This window comes from Equus przewalskii, chromosome 1, assembly GCF_037783145.1.
Source record: "Equus przewalskii isolate Varuska chromosome 1, EquPr2, whole genome shotgun sequence".
Lineage (NCBI taxonomy): Eukaryota > Metazoa > Chordata > Mammalia > Perissodactyla > Equidae > Equus > Equus przewalskii.
The window spans coordinates 31,979,463-31,990,317 of NC_091831.1; the positions used below are offsets into that span (position 1 = coordinate 31,979,463).

The window sequence follows — 10,855 nt, forward strand, 5'->3', positions numbered from 1 at the left end:
ACCCACAGAACAGGAGAAAATATTTGTAAAACATGTATCTGGTAAGAGGTTAATGTCCAGAATATAAAAAGAACTCTTACACAACAGCAGAAAAAACAGCCTGATTAAAAAATGGGCAAAGTGGGGCCAGCCCCTTGGCCAAGTGGTTAAGTTCACACACTCTGCTTCGGGGCCTGGGGTTTGCCACTTCTGATCCTGGGCATGGACCTACACACCGTGCACCAAATCATGCTGTGGTGACATCCCACATAGAAGAACTAGAATGACCTACAACCAGGATATACAGCTATGTACTGGGACTTTGGGGAGAAAAAAAAATTGGCAAAGGACTTAAATAGACATTTCTCCGAAGAAGATACACAAATGGCCAATAAGCACACATAAAGATGCTCAGTATCACTTATCATTAGGGAAATGCAAGTCAAAACCACAATGAGATACCAATTTACACCCACTAGGATGGCTATTATAAAAAAAAACAGAAAATAACAAGTGTTGATGAGGATGTGGGTAGATGGAACTCTTGTGCACTGTTGGTGGGAATGTAAAATGTTGCAACCACTATGGAAAACAGTATAATGATTCCTCAAGAAGTTAAAAATAGAATTATTATATGAACCAGGAATTCTACTTCTGGGTTTATATCCCAAAACATTGAAAGCAGGGACATGAATAGGTATTTGTACACCCATGTTTGTAGCGGCATTGTTTACAATAGCCAAAAGGTAGAGGCTACCCAAGTGTTCATTGATGGATGAATCAGTAAACAAAATACGTATATCTGAACACAATGGAAGATTATCCAGCCTTAAAAAGGAGAGAAATTCTGATACATGCTGCAACACAGATGAAACTTCAAAACATCATGCTAGTGAAATAAGCTAGATACAAAAGAGCAAATACTGCATGATTCCACTTAGGAGGGAGGTCCCTGGAGTAGTCAGTCATAGAGACAGAAGGTACCATAGTAGTTGTCAGGGACCAGGGCTGTGGAGGAAGTTGGGAGTTTTTGTTTATTGGGTACAGAGTTTCTGTTTGGGAAGATGAAAAAGTTTGGAGATGGATGGTGCTGATGGTTGCACAACAATGTGACTATACTTATGCCACTGAACTGTACACTTAAAAATGGTTAAAATGGTAAATTTTGTGTTCTGTATATCTTACCACAATTAAAAAAAATTATCTTTGCTAGAACCCTAGAACATTATTCACCTGCTTAGACGTGGCAAGTAAAATGAATATCCTTGGTTCGTTTTACTTGTAATCCTGTCATTCCCTCTGACTTTCCCATCATAGAGATGATTGATAACCAAAAAAGTTAAAGTCAAATAAATGTTTCTCTGTGTGTTAGACAAACAGATATTTCTTTAACTGAAGTTAGCTGGGTATAGTTTTCTCTTCATAGCGAGCTCTTCTCCTGCAGTTGGTTCTAGATGCATTGTTGCTTGAAATGTAAATATATGGTATCCTCTTAGCAGCTGCCATCTTCTTTACTGAGAGAGAATTTAGAACTTTAGAATTATAAAAGAGCTTACAATTCTATCAGGATAAGACATTTTAGAACGACCATTTTAAACAAATATTACAAGTTTTAGAAAACAGAAGGGTAGAGTGTTTTCATTATAAATGAGGAGACTTTTGAGCTAATAGTGCATGTGAGTTTCTGTTCAGTAGCGATGGAGTAATGGAATGTCTTTGAACAAGTTCGTTAGAAGCTTTATAGCCGGTCCTGTGGCTCCTGGCCTCCTCAACTCTCCTTGCTCTGAGGTGATAGCTGGCTTCCAAAAGGAAGATGTACTGGACTTATTTTTTCAGCATTTCTGTGTTTTAGCTGTTTGATTTCTATCCTGCTTTGATCCCTTTTTTTGGCTAGACTTTTTTCCTCAAAAATTCCTCTCCTGTAAATGATTTATTATATCAGAATATTCTGAATATTGCTGCTAATATTTATATTGTAGAGCTTAATGTTCTGGTTTTGATATATTCTTCTTGTTGGAAGTCAAATTTATTCTCTAAGGAGAAAAAAGGGAGATTTCTCCAAAGGTGGTAGACTTGTCGCTGTCAGCTGGTACAGGGAGTTACATCAGCTTCTGAGCCGTTTAGAGATGAAAGGGCTTTTAGTCTTGCTCTGAATGTCAGTACTGCCATGTGACCCTCTTAAGAAGGCCTCTACTCTCTTGTGGCTATATTAGAAATTCTTACAGAATTTCTCCAAGTTCCCCAGTCCTGCGTGAGGAAATGACAGGGAAGCAAGTCTTAGAGTGGACCCAGTGTAAGTACCCTTGGTGAGGAGAGGGGAGGGCACTCTTAAGAGCTGCCAGAGACGACATGTCTTTGGGGAAAAAAATTGTACTGGTGAGTAACTGGAGTTTCTTTTATGGTCTCCGAAGCACACTGTAATTGGCCTGTGTTAGCTAGTTTACACCAACTATACAGCTGCTTCTAACGTTTCAGCCCTTTTAAATGTAGAGGAAAAGTGTTCACCTAAAGAAAGGCAATGATTTCCGGTTTTTGGTAACATGCTTGGCCTCCCTTGTGTAAGATGGCATGGGAGAATTTATCAGAAAGCCGGGGTCTTTTTTAACCCAAGAAACTGTAGTTTTGAAGGCCAGTTTGGCTATAATATACTTACAGTAGATGTTTATAAATCAAATATTTTCTCTTCCTAAACCAGCGGAAGGTACTGGGAAATCAGATGATGTCAGAAAAGAAAAACAAGTACGCTACTCCGGAATCTATAGCCATTGGTGAACTGAAGAGAGCCAGCAAAGAAAATATGAACTTAGTAAGATACTGTTCTTTGCACTTTCTCTTTGTATGTGTGCATTTGTAGAAAGGAGGAAAATTGGTATACTATCATCTGCTTTACTGTGTGCATATGTAGAGATGACACACACAGTGAAATAGCTCTGCAGACAAAGTGCTGGAGGGAGTAGTTCTGACTGGGGCCTCCACAGGGCGGGGAACATTTGAGCCAGGCCTGCCTGGCCCTGCCCTATCTGTGGACTTGTCCTTCAGGCTGTCCCAGGCATGGTTCCTTCATTAAGCCAACAATAAAATCAGTTCAGATCAATGAGATATAGCTACATCAGTAAAACTCTTCACATTAAAATTGAACAAGTAAATAATTCCTCTGCTAGTAAAGTCTGTCTATAGGAACAACGTTAAACATTTAAGCCACTATAAAATTTTCTTGTTGCAGGTGTATTCGGGCTCTCCAGCTGTCACGATGACACCAACGAGATTGAAGTGGTCTGAGGGGAAGAAAGAGGGGAAAAAAGGTACAAACGGTATTTACTTTGTGTTCTACCTGAATGTAGTTCCCTTCTGCATCTAGCCAGTCAGTAGCGTTCTTTGAATTCCCAGTGTTGTATGGTTGTAGTCAGAAGCGATGTGAAAACTGTGAGGCCGGGTCCTTGCCCTTGAGTTCATTTACTGGGTGGTTATTGAGCATCTCCTCAGCACTGTCCCAGGTGCTGAGGGGTAGAGCTGTGAACACAGACCCACACGGTCTCTGCATTCTTGGACAGACAGAGCACATGTGAAAAATACTTGTTAAGGGGCCGGCCCGGTGGGCCGGGGTTCGCCGGTTCGGATCCTGGGCGAGGACATGGCACCGCTCATCAAGCCATGCTGTTGCGATGTTCCATGTAAAAGAATTAGAATGACTTACAGCCAGGATATACGATTATGTCCTGGGCCTTTGGGGAGATAAAAAAGAAAAAAGAGGAAGATTGGCAGCAGATGTTAGCTCAGGCCAGTCTTCCTCACCAAAAAGAAAGCTTAAAACACAACTTGTTAAGCAAATTAAAAGCAAGTATAAACTAATTTGTGAAACCAAGTACAGAGGTGCTGAGAATACAGTCAGTAAACCTGGAGTAGTTATGTTCCTTTTGTGTGTAGATTTGGCTTTGTTTATTCAGTGAAGCTTTCCAGATAAACAGCTTTTGGGGACATTTAGGACAAAAAGGATTATTTAGTGGTGGGACTGCTGGTTGCCCCAGGCTCTTGTGGTAAAAGGCAAGGGCTGCTGTGCTTTCCTCTGAAGCGTGGGGTTCCCTGGAAGACCAGAGGCTTTGTAGTTAGACATGATTTGAGTCATCATTCCTCTGGCCCGGGAGAACCATTCATTCTCTCTGAGTCCAGGTTTTCTCCCCTGAAACTGGGGATGGTAGTTATGTCTACTTCACAGATTTCTTAGGTGGCTCAATGGAAATAATGTTTTGGAAGCACACTGTGACAGTTAAAGCATTAACAGTAGTCCTAATTGTTACGAAAGAGGATGGATGAGACGCGGGCTTGTTTAAGGCTCGTGCGACAGGTGACGTGGTCTCTGAAGTGGTCTCTCACCCCTCAGACATGAGCACGATTACTAAGTGAGACGTCAGCAGTAGAAAGAGAACAAAAGCCCAATCCTTATGCATAAATTTTATCCTTTTCTAGAAAATTAAATATCTGTATAGTCTCCTTACTTACCACTGAACGAATTTATCTGAACTCTCTGTTCTTTCCACCTTGCTTCTCACTGCTAGGCTGAGCTGTCAGATTGAGGCAAGTTTGGTGTTTATCTGTGTCTAAATATTTCTACCTGTTTATCCATAAGTCAAAGTCAAGCATAAGTTATTTTTGAAGGACACATTGTTTCGTATCAGCTACACCTTTTGTCACTTGGATTTTTTTTTTTTTTAACGATTTTTTATTTTATTCCTTTTTCTCCCCAAAGCCCCCCGGTACATAGTTGTATATTCTTCGTTGTGGGTACTTCTAGTTGTGGCATGTGGGACGCTGCCTCAGCGTGGCTCGATGAGCGGTGCCATGTCTGTGCCCAGGATTCGAACCAACGAAACACTGGGCTGCCTGCAGCGGAGTGCGTGAACTTAACCACTCAGCCACGGGGCCAGCCCCTGTCACTTTCATTTTTGAGGATAATCAAGAAACAATATCCTTCTATATTGACAAACGCTGCTTTAGGAAGAGAGAAATGCGTTAAAAAAATAAGCGAGTTTAATATTTTCCCCGCAGGTTTTAGAGCAGGGATTCTTGACCTGTTAACTGTGGACTTCCTAAGGGTCCTAATAAAGTTCCTGATATTTTTGATGTAATTTTATATGTAGATGCAGCTATGCATTTTTCTGGAGGAGAGAATATATAGTTTTTATTAGATTCTCAAAAATGTTAGTGATTTAGAAAAGTGGAGGCCCACAGATAATGAATGACCTTCCACTGGATCAGGCGATGGCATTTTCACTTTGCTCTCTCCCTGGTCACTTCCTCTGTCTTGAACTGCCTTCCTTGGCTGTCATGTCACACTGTTCTTGTGCTCCTCCTTCCTTTAGTGCTTTTCCATCTCTGCAGTGGCTTACTGTCGTCTGCTCACCCCTCCACCTCTTTGTGGCTTTCAGCGCTCTACCTTAACTTCTCTGCTCGTCTCAGCTCTTGCTTTTCCTCCTCGTAGCAGCTTGGTCTCCTTCTTCAGCTCAGTTCTGCTATGATAAGTCAGTAGATAACTCAGTCTGCATCTGCAGATCTGAACCCTCTTTAATCTCTAAGCCCACAGATCTAGTTGCCTGCCATCTATTTCTTTTACATGAGTACAACCCTAGATTTTTTTGACGTGATTTACAAAAGGAACAAATATTTTTTGAAGACCATAATGCAATTTTATTATCATCATCATCAATAGCATACACCAAAAAGATGTTTATTTAGCAGAGGGTTTCTCAGCCTGGCACTATTGACATTTGGGGTCAGATAATTCTTTGTTTTGGGGGCTGTCCTGTGCATTGTACAGTGTTTAGCAACATCCCTGGTCTCTACCCACTAGATGCCAGTAGCACTCTTCCCCCAGTTGTGAGATCCAAAAATGCCTCCAGACATTGCCAAGTATTCCCTGGGGAGGAGGGGGCAAAGTCACCCCCAGACGAGAGCTGCTGATTTAGCATCTGCTTATTAAAGGGCATTATTTTCAGCAGTCAGGATCTTACCCATTCTGCAAAGCTCTGCCTGTACCCCTCCTCCTGTCTGAAGCCTTCTTTGGCTAACCCAGCCAGATAGACTTTTTCCTTTGAACTCTTATTAATGCTACTGAAAGGTTGACATTTAGGATGATTTATCATAGTTTTTTAGTGCACATGTATCATCTTATCTCTGTAGCTGGTCTCTCTTCTGAAAGACATGGGCCAGACTTAAGAATTTATCCGTGGCCTCCTGTCTGCTGTTCTCTTCCTCCCGATAATGACAGTGCCTTGCATCTGGGAGGCATTTAGTAAGCGTTCGCTGGTGAGAGGCGTGGTGGTGGCAAGAACAGGGCTCCAGGCTTGGGTTCAGTTGTCAGCTTCGCTGCTAATAGCTGTATATCCTGGGGCCAGTTAACTTGTGTAGGCTTCCGATTCTTCACCTGTAAAGTGGCAGGAGCATTACCTCAAGCACAGGTTGTTGTGAGGATAAATGAGGTAATGTATGTAAAGACCTTAGAGCAGTGCCTGGGGAAAAATACGCACATAGTAAAGTGGTAGCTGTTATTGCCATTGAGATGATTTAATGAACTGAGGTTAGAGCAAGTGATGTTTACTTCGTGAGAATCCTAAATTCTCAAACTCTTTAACTCTCAGCTTGTAGAAAATATTAAGTTTAGATCCTCTAGCTTTTAGGTGGGATGTTTGCAAAAAGAAGTATTTATAAACATGCTTAATGCTCTTGTTTCTCTTTCAACCTAGGATTCCTCTGATGGATCCAGAGTTCTGTTGTCCACCCGGAATTTTCTCCTTAGTGGGCCGGGTGTCATTACTGCTCACAAAGGAGCCAGGACTTGCTGCGTTTTGAGTCGTGAAGTCAGCTAATCCTCAGCCTGACTGATGCCTCTGAACCCGCTCACCGGAGGGGTCTGCGGGCTCTGCCATCTAACCAGGGCTAGCAGCTCGCTCGCTCTCTCTCTCTTTAATATTACGGGGAAACCACTAACCAGCCAGCCAACTTAAGCTGCACAGTCAATGGGCAGAACCAGGTGGACTCCCGCGCTCATTCCATGTATTTCTTCAGGCACATTCTATTTTTAAAACTATGAAAGTTGTGCTCAACTGCCAGTGATTTTTTTAAAAGGACTGTCAATCCTGGTAGATTGATGTTATTTTTAACTGATATTTTGGGCTTTTCTCTGTTTTGATAGTGTTGGGGTATGTTGGTGGTTGTTTCTTGTTTATTTGTTGTTAATTTTTTGTTAAAAGCCATTTTTGGGGATAGGTAATCTAAGTGGATTCTAACCCAGAAGTCTTTCCCTTCTTTTTCACCTTAAGCCTTGGGAAAGCTCTTTATCTCATGAGGCTCTATTCCTCAATACCTTGTGTCCAAAGAATTTATAGCTTTCCTGGAAATTTTCTAGTTCTTGGGCCTGAGATTGCAGGGTATTTGGCCTGCAGTGTTGAAAAAGGAGAATTCAGAAGGATATAATACTTTAACCAATGTCAATTATTAAACTGTATTCCTGCCTCCCTCCCCCCTCCCATCTTCCTCCCTCCCTCTCTTCCCCTTTCCTCTGTGATGCCAAAATAAGTGTGTGGTTGCTGAACTCGTTTCCTTCATTCGGTTTCCTCTCACCTAAAACATCTCTGGTGCCAGTACTAATGTGCCAAATTACTGTGACTCAAGGACAGTCTCTGACAGCTTAGTAGAGGTTTGCTGAAATATCTGTATGTAGCGGAAGCTCTGGAGTATGACTAGGATGGGGCTGGCTGGCTTTATGTCCAGGACGACTCCTTCTGAGAGGATTTAAAGGAAAGATGTTCTCATTTGGAAGCAGTTGTGCCTTATCACCAATATTCCAGCAGCGGTTGCTGCACCGTCCCTCTCCTGTCGGAACGGGACCGGGAAGTAGTTGGAGGTGGGGCTGGAGCTTTGACTGGGGTGGGGATGTTCACATGTGCTTGTGGTGAGCAGCGGCGTGGCCTTGGTCTAGTGTAAGTACTCTGCCCGGAGAGCACACGTGGCAGGCGAGTGTTCGGTATGTGCCTGCTCTGTTAAGTTGTGCAACCACTCTCCCCTGTGTGCTGGAGCCGAGTCAGGCCTCTGTGGGAAGCAGTTGCCCTCTAAAGTATGGTTGGCTGACCTATTTTTAAACTATTAAAAATGGTGCATTATTCTGAAACTAAGGAGGATGCTGGGGGAGCAGATTTGGCTTTGCGTCTGGGTGTCAATCTTCCATACTTTCTGTTTGTTTTGTGGCTGTAACAGCAATAGTGAAAAAAAGAGTAAAATTTGGCCTTCCAGCTTGATAGATTGTGAACAATAGATGGTTAAGGGTATCAAACTGCTTAGAAGCACATTTCTCTAGAGCAATTTTATGTCATTCTTAAAAATGCTTATTAACAAATCACTTGTGTAGTTTTCTATTTGAGTTTTTTTCTTCTTGAGAGAAAATAAAATTCCTTGCACTAGCCGTCAGTGAATTCAGACAGAAAACCCTTTTGGTGTGACCAGTCTGAGGGCGGTTCTCCCTTCACTCCGTGCGTCCTTTCTCTGATCGTCGAGCCTTTCATCCGAGTGGTGTGGTCTGTTAACACGTTCGATGTGCTGTCAGGTAGAGAGGGCCAAGCAGTGACCTGATGCCTCCTTGTCGCTGAGTTCGTTCTGGGAGGTGGCTGAGATTTAGGAGACTCTTGGCTGAATGGAGTCACTATCACGGTGGTGTTCTGGGGCTGGGATGGTGAGAGAGATGTCTGTCACGTGCACGTGCTTTTGTATGGCTGGCCCCCTTGGGCAGTGTAAGTGTGTATTTGGGTATGTGTGTTTCATTTAAGTTATTTATTAAATATGCTTTCCCTTGCTTTAAGGGTATGATTGGTCATTTTTTCATAGAAGCTGTGATCCAGTTGGAAGCCAAATTTGAGAAATAAACAGCATAACCTTCTGCCTTGTAATATGTGACTGTTCTAATCCTGTGGAATCTTAGGGAGAACTGAAAACAAAAACCCTTTATCATTTGCCACAGAAGGGTACTGTCTCTCTTCTGACATGGTGGGTGGGTATTTTTGAGCCAGTATTTAACAATTCTTTTTTAATCTAAAGACATTTTAAAAATCTGTTTTGTTGTGTTTAATTTTCACATTGGAGCAATCTCTTTGGAAATGCCTCTTCTTGTGGCTTTAAAACTTCATATCTTTCTGGGGCCAGTGTGGTGGGTTTTGATGTGGTGTCACCATAGGGCAGAGTGTGCTAGAGGCACAAGCATAAAAATGCAGACCACCTCCTCGATTCAGATCTGCACTGGGTGAGCTACACTGCTTGAGTCAATGAAAACCATGGGCACTGGCGCTTCTAACCTTTCACCCGATGGCCCAATGCGTGTGGTTTGAAAAGCTCCACTGCAGGACTGAGAGAAGATTGAGGCACTGATTGTGCCTGAGTGCCAAAACCTGTTAAAGCAGCTGGTACTTAATGAGTCGTAACTGAAACCGCAGTTGATCTCCGCAAGCTCTTCACGCTGAATGTTCTTCCAGAGTCAGTCAGGAATGACAAGGGAGCACCTTGGCAAATGGAGAGGTGCAGGGCCGTGGACTGCGGCCACCACTGGGTGATCCAGAGGTCTCTGTTTTGTTGGCCTATAGGAAGACGGTTGATCCCAAAGTGTCAGAGCAGAGCCACTCTCTCCTCCCGAATAGCGGTGTCTGTTCAGCTTCCCTCCCAGGAACCTACATTAGGATGCGGTTTGAAAAGACTGCCTTCTAGGGGAACCTGTGACCACTGGGACCCTGCCCGATGGTGACCGGCTGTGTGGCCGTGCGTAACTGGGGAAGCCATCTTTGGCAACAGACTTCTCTAGATTCTGTCTGCTTGCTTGCTTCGTACAGGGCCTCGCACAGATGCTCGAAACTGACGGCTCCCATTCTGAGGTCTTTTCTCAGGAGAACTCCTTTCCCCAGGAGAGAGCCTCGTCCCTGCCCTTGTCCACCCCAGAGCCTTTGCACTGAGGGCAGGCCTTGATCCACAAGGAGACGAGCATTTGGCAGGATTGTCCTAAAATTTGCGAAAGATTTGCGTTTCTAAGACGCACAAGCTTTTCAAACCGGTGGTAATTAACCCAATCTAAGGCTCAGTATTGAAAAGCTGGCTTTCCTAGAGGCTAATTTTGAGATCTTTCCACCGGTGGAGGGGCTAGTGAGGAGGTGGAGTACATATCAGCCTGAGTGCTTGGTTACCATGGAAACTGGAGTGTGTGAGGCCACCACCAGTGCTAAGGAGCCAGTGAGCACTCCCCGAGACGTGCTTGGGGGCCCGCAGAACCTGTTGGGAAATCACTCCCACCCCAGGTCCTTTCTCCATAGCAGGGTCGCCTTTGCCCTGTCCCTGACTCAGCAAGAGACGCAGGGTTTCTTAACTGTGTCACCATTTTTTATTTTTCATTCTTTGACTATATATCCTATATATATGTAACTGTAAAGAAACAATTATATGCGTTGTCTTTCTTTTATATTCATGTAATATTCTGAAATTAAATTTGTTTTATATCCATAAGCTTTGAGTGGTCTCTTAATTCACCTTTTGATTGATGGATTACTTTATTTTTATTTTTTTAAAGATTGGCACCTGAGCTAACATCTGTTGCCAATCTTCTTTCTTTCTTTCTTCTTCTCCCCATAGCCCCCCAGTACATAGTTGTACATTCTTAGTTGTGGGTCCTTCTAGTTGTGGCATGTGGGATGCCGCCTCAGCATGGCTTGATGAGTGGTGCCATGTCTGTGCCCAGGATCCGAACCGGCGAAACCCTGGGCCACCAAAGCAGAGCAGGCGAACTTAACCACTTGGCCACGGGGCTGGCCCCATGATGATTATTTTAAAGAGAAGTAGCCTCTTTTAAAAAGAT

The 10,855-nt window shown here is 43.3% G+C and overlaps 1 protein-coding gene across 13 annotated transcripts in view; it reads left to right on the forward strand.

Moving 5' to 3' along the window:
- The window catches only part of ARHGAP19 (Rho GTPase activating protein 19), a 59,675-nt gene extending 49,169 nt beyond the window's left edge, over nucleotides 1-10,506 (forward strand). For 10 of the 13 annotated variants that reach the window (XM_008531830.2, XM_070609247.1, XM_070609304.1 and 7 more), the window contains 3 exons: nucleotides 2,675-2,785; nucleotides 3,203-3,281; nucleotides 6,717-10,506. In XM_008531830.2, coding sequence (XP_008530052.2) covers nucleotides 2,675-2,785; nucleotides 3,203-3,281; nucleotides 6,717-6,727 — 201 coding nt within the window. In that variant the 3' untranslated portion in view covers nucleotides 6,728-10,506. The remainder of the gene's footprint in view (nucleotides 1-2,674; nucleotides 2,786-3,202; nucleotides 3,282-6,716) is intronic. The other 3 variants (XM_070609271.1, XM_070609282.1, XM_070609260.1) reach the window with 1 other exon arrangement.
- The last annotated feature ends 349 nt before the right edge of the window (nucleotides 10,507-10,855 follow it).